The sequence below is a fragment of the Mytilus galloprovincialis genome, chromosome 5 (assembly GCF_965363235.1).
Source record: "Mytilus galloprovincialis chromosome 5, xbMytGall1.hap1.1, whole genome shotgun sequence".
Classification (NCBI taxonomy): Eukaryota; Metazoa; Mollusca; class Bivalvia; order Mytilida; family Mytilidae; genus Mytilus; species Mytilus galloprovincialis.
This window is the reverse complement of record NC_134842.1, coordinates 73,630,603-73,649,566: the sequence shown is the minus strand read 5'-3', so window position 1 is coordinate 73,649,566 and position 18,964 is coordinate 73,630,603. Positions and strand designations below refer to the sequence as shown.

At 32.3% G+C, this 18,964-nt stretch overlaps 1 protein-coding gene across 6 annotated transcripts in view; it reads right to left on the bottom strand.

Annotated features, from left to right (window-relative positions):
* The window catches only part of LOC143076396 (dynein axonemal heavy chain 10-like), an 83,761-nt gene that overhangs the window by 53,119 nt on the left and 11,678 nt on the right, over nucleotides 1-18,964 (bottom strand). For 4 of the 6 annotated variants that reach the window (XM_076252141.1, XM_076252142.1, XM_076252143.1 and 1 more), the window contains exons 8-24: nucleotides 18,365-18,613; nucleotides 17,798-17,974; nucleotides 16,923-17,082; nucleotides 16,222-16,269; nucleotides 14,295-14,416; nucleotides 13,202-13,288; nucleotides 11,474-11,587; nucleotides 10,869-11,009; nucleotides 9,857-10,045; nucleotides 9,231-9,391; nucleotides 7,873-8,359; nucleotides 6,165-6,323; nucleotides 5,760-5,876; nucleotides 5,175-5,277; nucleotides 2,334-2,512; nucleotides 1,415-1,626; nucleotides 608-764 (exon numbers count right to left, since the gene is read on the bottom strand). In XM_076252141.1, the coding sequence (XP_076108256.1) occupies nucleotides 608-764; nucleotides 1,415-1,626; nucleotides 2,334-2,512; nucleotides 5,175-5,277; nucleotides 5,760-5,876; nucleotides 6,165-6,323; nucleotides 7,873-8,359; nucleotides 9,231-9,391; nucleotides 9,857-10,045; nucleotides 10,869-11,009; nucleotides 11,474-11,587; nucleotides 13,202-13,288; nucleotides 14,295-14,416; nucleotides 16,222-16,269; nucleotides 16,923-17,082; nucleotides 17,798-17,974; nucleotides 18,365-18,613 (2,862 nt within the window). Of the gene's footprint in view, nucleotides 1-607; nucleotides 765-1,414; nucleotides 1,627-2,333; nucleotides 2,513-5,174; nucleotides 5,278-5,759; nucleotides 5,877-6,164; nucleotides 6,324-7,872; nucleotides 8,360-9,230; nucleotides 9,392-9,856; nucleotides 10,046-10,868; nucleotides 11,010-11,473; nucleotides 11,588-13,201; nucleotides 13,289-14,294; nucleotides 14,417-15,433; nucleotides 15,449-16,221; nucleotides 16,270-16,922; nucleotides 17,083-17,797; nucleotides 17,975-18,364; nucleotides 18,614-18,964 lie in introns of all 6 variants that reach the window. The other 2 variants (XM_076252139.1, XM_076252140.1) reach the window with 2 other exon arrangements.

Below are 18,964 nucleotides of genomic sequence, written 5' to 3'. Positions count from 1 at the left end.
CAGTAAGCCATTTGAAGTCTTGCTCATATTTGTCTTCACTTGCGTGTCTTTTTCGTTGTTTGGTTGATTTTTGTTCAATTTCCACAACTTCAACATTACTATCAATTTTATTTAATTTATTTGGTCTGGTATTTTCTTAATCATCATCGTCATCTGCCTTTCTTTTTACCCCGATTTATAAATGAAAACATTGAAATTTGACGATTGGACGCCATCTTTGTCAATGAAAACAAATCAGCAAGGCGCGATTAGTATTCAAATTTTAACGGTACGGAACCGAAAAAAATCCGGAATTTGAAAAAAAGCCGACCACCTCCTAAAATCGAAAGGTGGTCGGCTTTCAAAAGAAGGTGGTCGGCACACCCGGCTTAAATGCCGAATGGAAAACACTGAAATGATGATGTTGTTAATTTCCTTAACAACAGCATGTGTGCCCTTAGTTTCTAGCAATCATTTTTCATATCACTCTACTGTGGTGAGAAGGCAAATTATCAGTTGACAGTAAAATCAAAGGAAAATTGTATAAAATAAAATAATGAATGCTATTGAAATGTTTTAAACTTTCAGTACTGAAATGCTGTCTATAATGTTAACAAAAACAACCCACCTTTTCAATGCTCATTTCTTTACTGGCTTTGGTGACAATCTCGCCGATCGTCTCTTGATATCTATGTAACTCCATAGAAAACACATTGGCCAGTGTAAACGTCTCAGGGTTTATATCAAACTTCTGTCCAGTCTTTTCCATTAATTCTTTCCAATGTCTGTTCAAAAAACGTTCATAAAATAATTTTCAAAAGATTTAAATATCTAAATGAAATAAATGATAATCCATGCAAGTGCTGAAGCATAAATATCCCCCATTTCACTAACGCAATATCTCTTTGATGCAGATATTTAACACAAGACTTATTTTAATTTCATTGTGTCAGTGATGATTTTTATCACAGAGAATAAAAAGGAATGATCTGAACTGCCAATTATGGAAATCTTTTAAAACAGTAGATTTTGCCTCCGAATTGGTTTATTTTAATGCCACTTATGAGTCTTTTATACCCAAAAAATGTAAAATATGCAAAATTATAAGCCTAGTATCTTGGATGAGTTTGGTTTTTTATAACATATAACAAATTTCTGACAACTATTATTTTTGACTTTAATGATTGATAAGTGTTTCTTGTTTTTTATATAGATTAGACCGTTGGTTTTCCTGTTTGAATAGTTTTACACTAGTATTTTTTGGGCCCTTTATAGGTTGCTGTTAGGTGTGAGCCTAGGCTCTGTGTTGAAGACTGTACCTTGACCTATTATGGTTTACTTTTATAAATTTTGAATTGTATGGAGAGTTGTCTCATTGGCACTCATACAACATCTTCCTATATCTATGAGAACACAAAAAGAACAAATTATTTACCTTTCTCTAAGAGCATCATGTTTAAGATCAACAAACAATGGTAAGGCATCTCTGAACTCTTTCATCTTAGATTCTAGCGCTCTGGCTGTCTGTGATGATTTCACCTCTCGTGGCATCTTTCTGATGTTCTTAAGGAACAACTCTATACCATCTTGTAACACTTGTACGTTAAGATTGGACCATAAGGTTTCTGCCCATTGTTCTCTGGCAGCCTGCAAATATAGGTGTACTATTATATATGTGTATTATCATGATTATGTGTATTATGATTATGTGCACACGTATTATCATGATTATGTGTATTATCATGATTATGTGTATTATCATGATTATGTGTATAATAGTATGTGTATTAGATCGTGTGTATTATGTCATATGTGTATAACATAAACATGTGATTTATGACAATTCAATCATTTCAACAGAAGTCATTCACAATTTATCATGACTGTATATACCATTTTGTTATTAAATGCATGACAGCATTTTTACAAGCCTAGCATGTTGAGCCTGTGGCTGAGAACTCAGACTGAAGAAACTAATGCATTTTGTATGGTTAAAAATTATATGTAACATCAAGTCTCAATTGAAATACATGCATGTTTCGATCAGTTTACATCAGTCTACTTTCAAAGTTTTAATATTTCCATGACAACATAAGATCAATCTTTGAGCCAGAAGTGTCAATTTAAGTAACTAATCACATTTAAAAAAACCAGTAAATACGAAACCAAGCGCGGTAGGGTAGACGGAGAAATGTAATGGAAAGTAAATATGAACCAAGCGCGGTAGGCAGAGAAATGTAATGGAAGTTCAGTGAAAGCGTCCTTTTTCAAAAATTCAGTAAAATTATTGGTATAGTTTATAACAATTAATTCTTCAATCTTTCTGCATAATTTCTGCGCTAATGTGTACATACCATTTGTTCTTCATACAGTCCATAGACCATTTCAAGTCCCTTCATTTGTTTTTGGACCTCTAACAGATCAGGGTACATTGTGATGGCTAGATCAAACAACTTTTCAGCATTGGCCAGTTCCTGTCTTACAGTCTCTAAATCACCAACCTCTTTTCTGAATGTTTTCATTAGCTCCAGACCTGAAAAAAACCAACAGATCATACATATTAATTGTAAACCATTGTTTTTCATTCATTTTTTGTACATATATTAGGCCATTAGTTTTCTAGTTTGAATTGTTTTACATTGTCACATCGGGGCCTTTTATAGCTAACTATGTGTTATGAACTTGCTCATTGTTGAAGGCCGTACGGTGACCTATAGTTATAAATTTCTATGTCATTTGGTTTCTTGTGGAAAGTTGTCTCATTGGCAATCATACCAGATCTTCTTTTTTATATCACAATATCTCTAGGGGTAAACAGTCTTAGAGTGGTTGAAGTAGATCATCTACTAAATCACTAGCCTTTCAACACCATGAACATTGAGGTTGCGAGTTCTAACATGTAAATGGGAGAAACATTCGATTCAAATCTTGATCAAAAAGTTGTGCTTCAGTTTTGGCTTGTTTAGATATGTACTTTAGTAGTGCTTTGCATGTATTTCAATATGGCTGTGCTGTTGTATATCTTGTCTGCATGCTGTGTGTTTTAATGTTGTGCTTATGTTATTTTATATTCAGTAAAAAGCTTTTAAGAGCTTATGTTTGTATTGTTATATGTTAACCAATTAAAATAAAACTTTCGTATTCGTATTCATATTCGTATCTATATTGACTGTGGATTCCAGTTTTCAGTCATAGGTCAAAGTTCTCTACAGCCTTCATCCGCTAAAAGCGACTAGCAGCCACAATATGGTCAATTATTAAATTGAAAATGGTCAGTCACAGTATCTTTTATAAACCATCCTTTTTAAGGTAGCACAATACAAAGATTTTGTTACTTCCAATCACTAACCTTTGAAATGCTGTAACTTTCTTATGAATGCATAGAAAATAATAAAAGATGTATACATAGATAGATAAAAGATTAATCTTTTAAATGAATGCAATATTTTTATTATGCAATCATTATGTAATCAATTATTATGTAATAAGTGGCAAAACCTGGGTAAGTTCACTTGAATGAATTCAGCTCTATCATCTCTTTAACTATACAGAAAGTTTTAACGAAATCTTAATCAACACAACATGGGCTTCAAAAGGGTGTCTCAGAGTGTCTCTATGGTATTCCATTCTCTCATAAACCTCTAATTAGTGTAAACATCCTAACCACATAAAAGAAGATTATGTTTAATTAGGTGTAAAATTTGTTCTGTACATTCTATCTGAAATCTGAGACACCCTTTTGTAGATAATGGCCATAGGAACAACATATAATATAATCAACCCTCTAGGGATACCTATGCAGAAGCTAATTTCATTTGAAAGTGGAAATTTGGTTAAAAATATTTTAGACACAGTTAACATTATAATTGGTTACATAATTGTTGCATAATACTAACATTGCATTAATTTGAAAGAGTAATTTGTTAGCTATTCTAATATGACGTGCTTCTTTCGCTTTGTAAACAACACCGTGATAAAATACTCGATATATCTATACTTAGCGCAGACTCCAAGATGTACACAAATGGCTGTTTAAATATGCCTCCTACGTAAATCCACATGTATCGTAACCTATGTGTAAACGGTTGTGGATTTAGCTGTGTTAACAATTACAATTGAATAAAACCCTACAGAACATTTATTCTGATTCTGACGCATAACAAAAAGAATTTACACATTAGAGAACGGGAAAATGGACAAAAACAAAATAAATTAAAATTCCGCGAAATTCCAGTAATGATTTTGGCGCATTAACGTCATTTCCAAACATGACGTCATACGTATGAAAACGTCAAAGCTGAAGGTTTTTCTATTGCGTTTACCTTCTAAACTCGGATACAATTGCATTAAAATAAATTATTGAGGTAGGTGTTACTTGTTTTCTGTTCTATTGCATTATTCGCACATTTACTGATTTCAGCAAGTCAACATGGCGGCTCCTTGGTTACAACATGTCAACAGTGAATTTGACGGTAGCTTACGATACAAAATGTAAATTTAAAATTGCAAATGATTGGTTTACTGAGAAGTAACAAAAGGAATCACATTTTTTTTTCTAGCGGTCAGTTAAGAAATCATTCATGCAGGTTTATTAAATTTGTTTTACATTTATCGAACAGTGGGTAAAATAAAACAGCCACACACACGGTATACGTCATCATCGCTTCAGTTTTTTAATGATCGTATTTGTCCTATTAGAATCGAAATAATTCATGGAAGCCATAGATTTGTTGTAAATTTACACATGGCCTGGGCCGTGATATTCGTTAATTTTATACCTCGTTAACGCTCAGGATAAAATTCGAATATCACGGCCCAGGCCATGTGTAAATTTCCAACAAATCTATGGCTTCCATGAATTATTTCTTAATCCAAAACTACCACTTTTATAAATTTTCAAGCATTAATAAGAAGGTTACAGCATTTTAAAACTTGGGAGTTGGAGTCATAAAATATTTGTATTGTGCTACCTTAACTGTTTGATAAATTGTAGAACATGACTCTTACATATAAAGAGCATGTTAGTTGTTCAAGGTTAGAAAAGGGGGGGGGTCTATTTATCTTTTAAATCTAAGAAAAGGCATGATAGTCTAAACATTTTGAAAAAATTGATCACAAAAAATTATAGCTTTTGACATCCTAGTATTATATTAGTATGAAGCCATTACACTTAACCATTAAACAATTCAACTGACCTTTATCTAAATCTGTTCCAACAGCTCCTGGGCCAGATTCATAGAACTTGGTCAAGAAAGTCGTAATATCCTTCTTAAATTCCTTTATCTGGTCTGTTGTATACTGTTAATAAAAATTATGATGTCGTTACAATTCAAAAAAATGTCAAGTGGCAAAAATAAATGTATATTCAAGATGAGAACATGCACATTATGTACCCAGATTTGTAATAGACAAAGTTATGATTAGCCAAGTTTAAACATGCTTGTTCACAAGGTAACAGTCTCCAGGAAGTCATATCACTAATCCTGCAAGGACACAATGTTGTAACTCTAGATTTACCAGCATTTGTTCTTACTCCTAAATGCCATTGCTATTTTGACATACTCGGGTGTCTTCCTCCATCTTGAATCTTGGAGTAGCAGATAACGCGGGTCTAGGTCTTTGATGAAATGTGCAAATTTTTGGAGCAGCATGTAATTTATGTGTTAGACTTTTGATGCAAATATAGAAAATTGTGTATTTTATAATAATTACGGCTGTCTCAAAATGAATGTATGAAGCTCAAACTTTGTATAAAAAGACAATGACATTAAATTATATACCTCAGTGAACTTCTTCTTGACATTAAAGAGGCCAGCATCTGTATTTTTAGACTTGTACACAAGTTCATCCCAAATCTGCCACATCTTCCATTGTAACTCTTTCTCCTCGTCAGTTACCTAGAAACATTAAAAATCATTAAATCACTTTCATGTAAACATCGTCTGTTACCTGGATACACATTCAAAATTTATTTAACTTTCAATAAAGCACATGCAACAGCACAGTCATTTTTAAAAAACTTTTTTAAAAATTTTGTTTTGTAGCAAGAATTCTTGACAACATGAGCTACCACCTATATTGAAAAATGTAATACTTATATCTAATGTCTGAAAATTCTTAGCTGCTTTTAATTTTGTTCTGTACGTTTCCTCAATATTTGGTCAATATAAATATGATATACAAACCTTTATATCATACATGGCTAGTGTCCTATATCTTTCTTGTATGTCTCTGATCTTATTTTCTACATCAAGGGACATAGCTTTGATATCAGAGATTGTTGTTAGAACAAACTTAAGGTCTTCTAATGAGTTAGGTGACTGTTCTAAATCATCAGATTTGTCCTGAAAAAAATAATTTACATATTCATCATAATGTGCTCACTCTTATGAGTTTTTATATTCCTTATTAGAGAGCTACTGTGGAAAAAATAGTCATTTTGTTTACATAATTGAAGTTCAGCAAGAATATCTCTATGAAATGATCTATATATTTGTTGTTAATTTCTGTGTCATTTTAGTCTCTTGTGGAGAGTTGTCTATTTGGCAATAATACCACATCTTCTTTTTTTATATATATGTTTTTACATACAGTATTTGGTTCTATTGTTTGAACCCAAATGGATATATCATCTGCTTTTAAATGCTGTTCCTTTGGATTCATAATGATTCATGGGAACTAATTAGAAAGTATTTCATGGGTTTAGGGGAACCTCAGATTTAAATGATCAACAAAAAATAATTTTTTTATTGGATTGTATGCAGAATATTGAAAAACCATGATATCAAATGTCCACAAAAATCAGTAAAAACAGAAAATATGAATCCATAGTAATTCCTAACAAGAATGTGTCCAAAGTACACGGATGCCCCACTTGCACTATCCTTTTCCATGTTCCATGGACTGTAAAAATTGGGTAATGATCTAATTTGGCATTAAAATTTGAAAGATTATACTGTAGGGAACATGTGTAATAAGTTTCAAGTTGATTGGACTTCAGCTTCATCAAAAACTACCTTGACCAAAAACTTTAAACTGAAGCAGGACAAACGAACGAACGAACGGACGAACGGATGGAGCCACAGACCAGAAAACATAATGCCCCTCTACTATCGTAGGTGGGGCATAAAAATAAGTCAATGAAATAGAAAAAGTTAAAAAGATTACCCCCTCTTATATATAGTTCTTGTTGAATTGAAACAAAATTAAACAAGAATGTGTCCAAAGTACACGGATGCCCCACTCGCATTATTTATTTTCCATGTTCAATGGACCGTGAAATTGGATAAAAAATATAATTAGGCATTAAAATTAGAAAGATAATATCATAGGGAACATGTGTACTAAGTTTCAAGTTGATTGGACTTCAACTTCATCAAAAACTACCTTGACCAAAAACTTTAACCTGAAACATGCACTTTCATTTTCTATGTTCAGTGGACCGTGAAATTGGGGTCAAAAGTTTATTTGGCTTTAAAATTAGAAAGATCATATCATAAGGAACATGTATACTAAGTTTCAAGTTGATTGGACTTCAACTTCATCAAAAACTACCTTGACCAAAAACTTTAACCTGAAGCGGGACAGACGGACGAACAGACAGACAGACAGACGGACGAACGGACGAACGGACGCACAGACCAGAAAACATAATGCCCCTCTACTATCGTAGGTGGGGCATAAAAACCCTGGCATTTAAAATTAGGTAGCTTTGAGGTTTTCAATATGAATACGGTCATTAATTTTGTACATGTATGGGTCTTATCTTTAAAAATAAGAGTGCACAAACTCTATATATTACTTTGGAAACAATATATCCAGTTTTCTCCACCTATTTTCAGCAGCAGATTCCTATAAATTATAACCCAATAATATTCCTGAATAAAAACTTACATCTAGGTCATCTCTTATTTTGAAGAGACTTTCTTTAGCGGAGTCTCTGAGTATTTTACCAAGACAAGCTATCCACTGTTTAGCATTGTCCTTGACAGATGATGCCAAAGGTCCCATGTGTAAACGTACACATTCTTGATCTTTGACTAACGGCTGTAGATCTATCTCATCAATTGTCTTATAATAATATTGTAACTTATCGTCGAAAGCCACGACTGTTGGGCCCTTCTGGAACCATTTATCGGCAATTCCTTGTTTATCCACTTTCCAGATACTTTTATATTTCTTCCACCTATTAAGGTACCTTGTCATGTTAGTAAGAGTACCCTTTATATTGTTCTGAATTGTCTGTACAAAGTCTATAACCACAGGGTTAACAGAGATATCGGAGAAGAAACTGAACACGAAAGCTTCGTCCTCGCCCTCTACTTTCTGGGGAGGTGTCTCAATACATGTGCTGTTCATCCATCTCACAAATAACTTCGTCCTGTAATACAATAAAATAGAGAATGGAGATGTAGAATACTTGAAAGAGACAACAACACGACCAAAGAGCAGACAACAGCCGAAGGTCAGTAATGGGTCTTCAATGCAGCGAGAAAGTCCTGCATCTGGTAAAAATCATTTATAATTTTTTTTTGTATCCCAAAAATTATTGGTTTGTGTGGATTCCACCGCATATATGTATAATACAAGTTATTTGATAAGATACTTGACGTTGAAATCAATGTTTTTGTTTTGTTTTGGAGAAGAATATAACTGTATTAAGTAAGTCAATGGAAATATCTGAAAAAGCTTTGCATATTTACCCAAAAAAAGTTCATGACTTTTTGAAAGACTAGCCCTGAATACTGAAGCAGAAAATATCCATTAATTTTGCAGAAAATCATTTTACAGTTCCTATTTTCTTTCTCTCTCGATCTGTATTTATAATGATTTAAACACATTTGTTTTTGCCTATATAGCTAATCATATAAAGCAAAACATTATGTATTAATTTCTAACACATTTTACATTTACTTAATTCCATTTTGTGAAACTCCTTTATATACCAAACCCAGGGTTCTCACTAAGGATTTTTGGAGGAGAGTCCAGGGACTCGTCATATTTAGTCAGGTTGAGTCCAGCTGTAAAAAGATGAAATATTATTTTTTAATTTGTTATAAAATGATGATATTTGTGATCAGTTGATCATCAGATAATTACAATTTTAATGCATCTTTGGACTCCCAAGTTTTGAAAATGATCGAGTCCAGGACTCATGGACTCGCCTTAGTGAGAACCCTGCAAACCTTTTATACAATCACTACCCTTTTACAAATCTCTTGACATGCTGCAATAATAGTTTAAAAACCTACCCCTCTACACAATCTCGGACACACTGTAATGTGAGTTTATACACTTCATTTGCTTGTGGATGAAGGACAACATCAGGGGCAGCCAAGAGAGTCTCCACTTGGAACAGAGGTTTGTCTGTACGTAAAGCAAGTTCAAATTTTCTCAGGTTGTTGAGGATCAACTGAAAACAATCAAAATTGTATGATAAAAATAATTATATAAGGAATTAAATTTTTGTTGTAATGAAAAAATCTGTAAAATTCTAATATAAAAATCTATAGTTTCATTGCTTTTAACTATCACGAAGAAACAAATGACATTATACATCATGTTTTCACACATTAGATTTAAATAGAAAAAGATTACTTTAAAATAATTTCCCTAGATAAGTTGCTGTGACCTTATATATGTTTCAGCTATTGTCAGATTTAGAGATCTACTAGATCCTTATCTGATTAAAAATAGCATGTTGTAAAATAATTATGCCCTCTGCCATCGTCCTCTGTCAATATTGATTTATTGGTCCTCTAAAACTCATTATCAGCATTTAATTGTTATTTTACATATCAATTGCTTAAGCACGTACTATAATTAGTATATAACCTGAAAAGCTATAGATAGACAGTTGCATTTAAAACAAACTAACCTTATTTAATGAATCAAAGACTTTTCTTTCCCAATGAGAGTAATAAGCTGATAGTTTGGCAGATCTTCCAGAGTTTGTATGGACAACTAAGCCTTCCATCTTTGTTAGTAAAGGACCAATAGCTCGGTATTTTCTGGCTAAAATCTCAAAATCTTTGGCACGCTCCTGCTCAACATTTTCAAAGTATTCCTAAAATAGACAAACAAATGTTAGAAAAATCTGCCGCATTGTTGAAAACATGGTGACCTCGAATTCTGTTTTATTGTTTAAACACTGGTCTAGTTTAATGCTGATTATGATTGGATTTTATTCTAAAAGTCTTTAAGAGAAATTTTCCCTACATGTATAACATTTACTGAATATTTAATTTGTTCCTTTGAAAGTAAAGTCAAGGTCCGATGAACCAAGCCAGCTGCACATGTTAATCTAACAATTATTATATTCTCTACATCTGGGTGCAATACTTTCTCTCTTCCTTGAAGACCCATTGTGGACTTCAGCTGTTATCTGATCTTATGTCTGTTTGTTGCATCTTTGACATTTTCCCAATTCCATTCTCAATTCTCCACACTTCCGCAGCCACATTATCATTTTTGTTTTGTTTTGCATGTTTCAAAAGACTAGACTTAAAATGCTGCCCAGTTGTGTCTCATTCTGTAATATGAATAATTTTTCTTTTTTTGTTTATTGATCTAAGCTTAACTTATTATCACAAATTTAACACACATAGAACCTTACAGAGGCCTAAGTGGCTGAGTGGTCTTTGTAAGTTACTACTGAAATCATTAGCCAGTCAACAATAAGGTTTTGAGTTAGAACCCTGCTCCTGCCAGTGCACCCATTTACAATCTCTAAATGACTAGGATTGTCAGTTTTCCTTTTGAAGGTTGCTGCTTTTCTTCAACTCTAGCTTCCTCAAACAATAAAAACTCGACACCACGAAATAGCCCCTAAGCAGTGCTAAAAAGTGGCGTTAAAACACAGAAAATCAAATCAAATCATAGAACCTTACCTTACAACTTGGTAACGTGTCTGGATATTTCTGTGCCGGTGCTTTAAACAGGTTGGCATTCTCGATCATAACTAATCTCTGATTTATATCTTTGGCATTCTTCTTAATTTGGTTCACCAGAGATTCAAATTTAGCAATAGCCTGAAAAAAATAATGTTCCTCTTTACAATTAGTTATTGTTGCATGTGACTGATATCTAATATTGTATTGTATTGTATAATAACTGGGGGTTCAAATTTAGCAATAGCCTGAAAAAAAGGTTCCTCTTTACAACCAGTTGTTGTTACATGTGACCAATATCTAATAAGTAGGGGTTCTAACATGCTTTTGCTAAATGAAATATCTCAGAACTTCTAATTTCAATTTATAACAAATGTCATACAGACTTCCATCTTAGGGTCTTAAGCTAAGTTGAACAAATTTAATTGCAAAAATTGACAGAATCATACCAAAAATTGACAGAATCATACCAAAAATTGACAGAATCATACCAAAAATTGACATACATGTATAACATAGTGTTTTCACATAAAAAAGAAAGAAAAAACACATTACATATGAGGAAAACACCTTTCAGTACATAAAGAATAGTAATTAAAACCTACTGCACTACTTTTCTGTACAAAATCACTGATACCCAGGGAACTCCAGTTAAGTAACTTAGATCCAGGTCTGATTACTCTTCTTAACTGTCTCATATGATCTTGTAATAATTCAGTCTGAAATTAACAAACAATATTATAACAAGAGGCTGTCACAACGACAGCAAACCGGATTTATTAATATTTATTTGTGTCCTGGCAATATCACAAGAACCATTACTGATGAATGGTGAAAGTGAAAATCGTCAATATCAAATTTGACCTCCATTTTGTCATCATCTTTCAAGAACCATAACCCCTGAACGGTAAAAGTCAAAATCACCATTATTGAACTTGACCTCCATTTTGTCATCAGTAACAACATATTAAAATTTGGGAAGCTTAGGTAGAACAGTTCATGCATAAATGCACAGACACGACTGGAAACTCCATTTTTCAATCTTTCAAGAACCATAACTCCTGAACGGTAAAAGTCAAAATCACCATTATTGAACTTGACCTCCATTTTGTCATCAGTAACAACATATTAAAATTTGGGAAGCTTAGGTAGAACAGTTCATGCATAAATGCACGGACACGACTGGAAACTCCATTTTTCAATCTTTCAAGAACCATAACTCCTGAACGGTAAAAGTCAAAATCACCATTATTGAACTTGACCTCTATTTTGTCATCAGTAACAACATATTAAAATTTGGGAAGCTTAGGTAGAACAGTTCATGCATAAATGCAGGGACACGACTGGAAACTCCATTTTTCAATCTTTCAAGAACCATAACTCCTGAACGGTAAAAGTCAAAATTGCCATTATTGAACTTGACCTTCATTTAGTTGTCAGTAACAACATATTAAAATTTTAAAAGCTTTGGTTGAACGGTTCATGAGTTAATGCACGGACAACATTTGATTCCCGCCCGCCCGCCCGCCCGCCGTACATCCCCAAATCAATAACCAACATTTTTGTCACAAAAATCCGGTTAATAAAAGCTATGACTTGTATAATCTACTGTTAATTCTGAAATACAGAACATATTGTAAACCTGCATTATATATGATCTAAAAATAATTCAGTCTGAAATACAGCATGTAAAGACAATTGTCTGAATTCATCCTTTCAGAATCTAGGTTATAACTTTCCAAATGCTTTAACCAAAGTATTGCGAATGGTTAACAACCTCCTATGCAATGAAAATACAATAGACCTGCATTATTCATGATTATTAAATAATTCAGTCTGAAATACAGAAAGTAAAGAAAATTGTCTGAATTCGTCTAGGTAATAACTTTCCAAATGCTTTAACCAAAATATTGTGATTAGTTAACAACCTCAATGGATACCCCAGTAGTGTTATAATAATTGTGATGTACAACCAATGAAATAACCCACAATCCACCAGATTCTTCATCCGCTTATTCTGAATTTCTTATTGCTCATATTAAACTAAAACATTAAAGTCTTTTTCAGAATTTAATTGATAAGGAATGCAAAGAGCCAAATGTTTTGATATAGATATTGTTGTAAATTAATTTCTTTTATTATAGACATTTTCTTGTAATTGGTAAACATTCTTACATCATTTACTGCGGTATATTCGACATCGCTACTTAGCGACAATATTGTGATCATATGTTATTCAGATAAAGATTTTGTTATGTGAAGACGTTCTTAATTATTTCTTTAGAATATATGTCAAAGGTATACTTAATTGATTTCCATTATTTAAAACCTACCTCAGCCTGGTCGAGTGATCCTAACAAATTATGGTAGCTGTCCAGCATGTGCTGTAGTCCATCTACATACTTTATGTATTTCTCCTCCTAAAAAATTATAAACAGTTTTTGATAAAAACAATATTTCATTTAAAAGTTTAATAAATAATAGCTTTTGTCCTGGATATATGCTACTGAATTTCAGAATATTAACCCTTTCACTGATAGCTGCCCAGACAGAAGCTACTCTGAGACGATGGCTTCCCTGGCTACTATTACTTAAGTGGGAGATCTTCATAATAAATGTCAATAAAAACTTGTTTGTAGTTATTTGTGTATTAATTTCATTCACTAACACCATGTTCACAGTTTTGTTTATGTTTTGATAATTTTTTCTTCATAAAATATTCAAATTTTCCAATTTTTGGCATTATCTAGGTGAAATTCTCAAAATTCTGCTCTTTGACCCCAAATCGTAATTTTTTAACCCAAAACGGCAAAATTTTGAAAAATTTTACAAGGCTGTATACATTCCTCACACTGAACAATGTCCATTCCAAGTGTTTTGTACATAAAACAACATTTTATGTAAAAAAAGTATACTAGTTTGGCTTCAATTCTTCCATATTCTTTCAAAAAAAATGTTCCCTCATTTCAAATTCTCGTAAATTCCATATATTTCCTCTGATTTTGACACGGTTTTCAACAAACGGAAGCGCCATGTTTACACTTTCATCCGGGTATTCATCAAAGAAAGATAACTCATGTTTGCACTGTTTTGAGCGGGAAATATAAAAGAGGTATTCCTATCCCTGTAAAACAGGACTCATCGTCAGCTGTCTGAAGCGTGAATCCCGGTAAACCGGGACTCATCGGCGAAAGGGTTAAAATAGTTTCCTAAATGTAGTCGTTTTCAATACACAATACATTACACATACAAATTAGAGAACAATACTGATATATATTTTTTCTTGTAACATACTTATTTTAACCTTTGAGGACCTATAATACATTAGATTTCAAGTCAACACATATCTGTCTTTGGAGAAGTAGTTCCATACCCATACAATATTTTACTAAGCTTAAATTAACATTCACGTAAAATAGTACCTACCTGTAATGCGACATTTCTACACTGCTCAGGGACGAGATAACCAAGTTGTTCCATGTAACGTGTCTCAGCAATAATTTCACCTAGTTTGGGGTCAAAGTCTACCACATACTTGATTTCTAATCCTACAAATACAATATTCACTTTAAAGGCTGCAAATGTTAACAGTCCAAATCTATCATGACTTGTGAGATTCAAACCTGTCAACAATGAATTGTATAAATCAAAATATTAATTGAACTGTTCAAACCATTTCTAGTTACATGTAACAAGTATCAGATACACAACAGTAATGTCTGTATAACTGATAATTGTGGATGACAGTGCCAGTCATAATAAAATATGTTCTGGTTATTTTTGTCAAAAGGTGGCCAATGGAAATTTCACCAAACGAGCAGAATTCTCAGTAATAAGTTCCTGTCAAGTTAAGTCATTCTGATTTGTTCAGTTCTGCAATCATACATAAATAATAGAATTTCAGAAATTTCTCAGCATATTTATTTGGTTTTATTACATTCAGTTCAGAGATAAATATAATTTCATTCTATGATAATTCATTTTGCTTAACATAAGCAGGATATTGATGGCCTGATTCACCTAGACACATATACTAGCTTAACTACCTGATTGTTGTTTTTTTATAACATAAATCAGGTCATAAGTTTTTCTTGTTTGAATAGTTTCTCATTTGTCATTTTGGGGCCTTTTATAAATGACTATGTATTGTATGGGTTTTACTCATTGTTGAAGGTAGTACAGTGACACATATTATTTCAACAATTAAACTTTGTGTGGCACTTGTTATTGTAACTTGTATGAGACATATTAATGTGAGATTGGAATATTATTGTTTTTAAAGGAAAATGAAATAAGGAGTAATCAGAAAGGAGGAGGCTGTAGAATTCTGTTTAAAGCAATATAGTGTAAAGCCAGTGCAGACTGTTGCAAAACTCCAATGTACCATTGCAGATTAATTAAGCGAAACTTTGGACATTATAGTTCAAGGGAATCGTCAATACCTAGTTAAATATGTAACTATTTCAGAAACAAAATTAGTAAAGCCCATTTACCAAGAAAAAAATGTTTTTAAATAGGATATATTAAAGATACAGAACAATTTCTGAATAAAATTTTTGCTTTACCTCCATGAGAATGATCTGAAATAGGAGCAATGGCTAATGACTAACGGTTTCTATGACAAAGAATAATCTGAAATAGGAGTATGGCTAGCACCTAATGCTTTCTATGGCGAGAAGAATCTGAAATAGGAACATGGCTAGCACCTAATGCTTTCTATGGCGAGAAGAATCTGAAATAGGAACATAACTAGCACCTAGTGCTTTCTATGGCGAGAAGAATCTGAAATAGGAGCATGGCTAGCACCTAATGCTTTCTATGACAAAAATAATCTAAAATTGGAACATGGCTATGACTAACACTTTCTATGATGAGAATGGTCAAACATAGGAGCATGGCTAATGCCTAACGCTTTTTATCTTGTACATACCTAAGTTATTGTTGGTTGTTGTTGATAAAAAATTTAAACAAAATTCTTTTCAAAAATTACTAAAAAATATTCTTCTGTTTCACTTTTAAACCAGGGAACTACAGTTTTTAAATTCCAAAGTTCATGTTTTTCTCTTTAACTTGAGTTCCATTGCAAATTTTAACAACCAAAAATAATTTTAATATTTCAACTGGCTTGCAAACAATCAATAAACTTCTCTTGTTTTTTCTTCTTTTGTGAAATAAAAAGTAACAAGTTACAAGTAACCAAACTTTAATAAAAGATGAAAAAAATTTCAGTAAATATTTAAGTCAAACAAGAGAAATTTGTATCTTTGTGAAGGACTAGCACATCGCACACAGTGTATATCTTTGTGAAGGACTAGCACATCACACACAGTGTATGGGATAATCGGTTTTTTACCCTGCTTGTTAACTGGTTCAAGGGCACCAGATTCAGCACTATCTGTGGCTACAAACACCATCACATATTTTAAACAATATAGAAATACAAAATGAGGACAAAATCTGTCTGACACAGGGGGCAATATAAAGAACAGATGTGTTTTCATATTTATAACATTAAACATTGTTAAACAAAAGACAGATAAAATTATAATAAATGTGGACGATGTTGCATATCATGATTTTAAATGGGGTCAAGAAGAAATTGAATTCAACGAACTTTAAAAATATAGTTCACCACACAGGCCATTCAATTACAATTAACCTAATGTTTTGGGTTGAGGTCTCATCCATATCTACACAACATTTTTGATTCATATATTGAAGTTTCTCTAAAAGATAGTGTGAAAATGTTCTTTCCATATCAAGTGATAAATGAACAGAGAAAATCATCTTTACATTATTGTAAATTTATTAAGTTATGAAATAGTGTAATGAAAAAATATATTTCTATTTCCCTTCATCAAAATGGCTTACACTATTTTTTTAAGGTTACATAAAACAAGATTTTGGATTGCATTCTTTCTTGGTATTAACCACTCTTTCACAGTTTCATCCAGTACATTTTCAAACGGATAATACTGCAAGAATATCATGGCATTAAAAGATAAAAAATTACAAAAAACTTAACAAAATATCATTTATCACAATCAGCGTTACCTTCTGTGTCAGCTTCTTTAGGTTGATGTGATGGTTTAATCAATAAGTTACGTTTGATCAGCTGTTTAAGTTTAGGTTCAGATTCCTCAACCCATCTAGCAAACTTGTATTTCTCATAACTCCACATTTCTCTTCCTATTCTGGCATATTTCTCCTTTGCCTATGTACAGTAAAATAAAAACTTTAAAATCAACCCCTACTTCTCTTTGCTTATAAAACCTCTAAATATCTTTGTTAATTTTTCGTTTAATGTGTTTGAGCTTTTGATTTTGCCATTTGATTACGGACTGTCCGTTTTGAATTTTTCTCACAGTTTATTATTTCATTTTTTCCCCAGTAACAGCAATAAAATTACTATTGACATTTGCTACATGAATATATTTCTTGTATTTCATGGGAATTTTTTTACCAATTGTTTATTTAATATCCATATTACCACACATGCTTAAACTCCAAACTTTGTCTTTTCTTTGCATTTATAAATAAATTTGTTCTCAAAAATATGAATGTACAATTATGTATGGATGTCAGTTTTTGTTGTTAGTGGATAGTCTATGGTTCTGTTATTATTGAGATTTAAGTCAAAATGTTACAGTCAAATATAATTTTGTGTGATCCATGCAATATGTGAAAAATGAAAACCAAAATATATAAATACATCCACAGTTTACAATTACCAATTCGCTGTTTCAGAATCTAATGCATTCTCGGTAATATTTCCAAAAGCGTTCATCAAAATGTTGTGACTGGTTTAAAACGAGATAAACAATAGAAATTTAACCAATGACGTAAAATTATTTTCATTTTGGTGTACTTAAACAAGATTACCCATAGTCCTCTAAATTCTGAAAACGCGAATTTATCAAAAATCTTACGTCTACTCCTTCTTTCCCTTCCATCATTTCGTCCATTGTCAGGAATCGTACAATTGTGTGCTTCATACGATGAAACAATGATCTCTCCCAGAATATAGATCCTGCCACAGGGGGGTGGTTTTTATACAGAGCAGGGACATCTGTTCCATCGTGAAACAAATCCTCCATTGTTGCCACCTAAAAACATACACAAATTAATTAACTCTCCATCAGGGACAATTTGTAAAAGTATAACATTATAGGTCAATGTATGTCTTCAACACAGTCTTGTATTACAAACTTAAATAGACCTTTCCTTCTTTACAAAATTAAGCTTATTAAATTGAAAACATAGTACAGATCTTAAGAAAATGTGGAATAAAATATCTTATTTCTGAATTTTGTATATTTTCTTTAATAGGCATATACACAAAGGCCTTGGGTCATTTACTAGAATATTAATATCAAATATATACACACTTATCTGGTGATTTACTTATGTATGTTTAATATGGCAATTCAAATTTATTTGATAATTTTAATTGCAATGTTTGAACAAATAAGAAAATTATTTAAATTTTTACACACCTCTTTTTCAAACTGTTTGAGAATGTCTTCAAACTTCTGCATGAGTCTGGCGTTTATGGCTGCTCTTGATCTAATGTGTTTAAACTTCAATAACATATCAAAAGCTCCCTCAGCGGACCTCAATGATCGGAAGGAATCATCAATGAAATTGTTGGCTTCATTGTCAATGGCCTTGACATCCATGTTGAACTGAGCCATCACATTGTTCCAGGCACTCTTATGCTTGTCAACAAATGGGTCAAAGGTCACCTAGGAAATAAACAACTTGATGAAATCACAACACATTGATAATTTGAACAATTAAACTATACAATGATTTTATTTGGTGGCATTTTGTCTTGCTGCCATAAATAGGTCTGTTTAATAATATAATGTGGGTTTATATCGTCATAAAAAGCTGTTAGACCATTTTACCTCGATCTGTATCTTCAACAGAGAATTGATAATTCACTCTGGTCTCTTCCTATTTATCTTTAAGGTGGTACCTAACACCTGGACTTTTGACAATAGATTTACTTTGATCCTTTGACAAAAATATAAAAATCTCCAAAAACTTGAACCACACACTTTTTTGGAAAAATTTCATTGGATATATAAGAG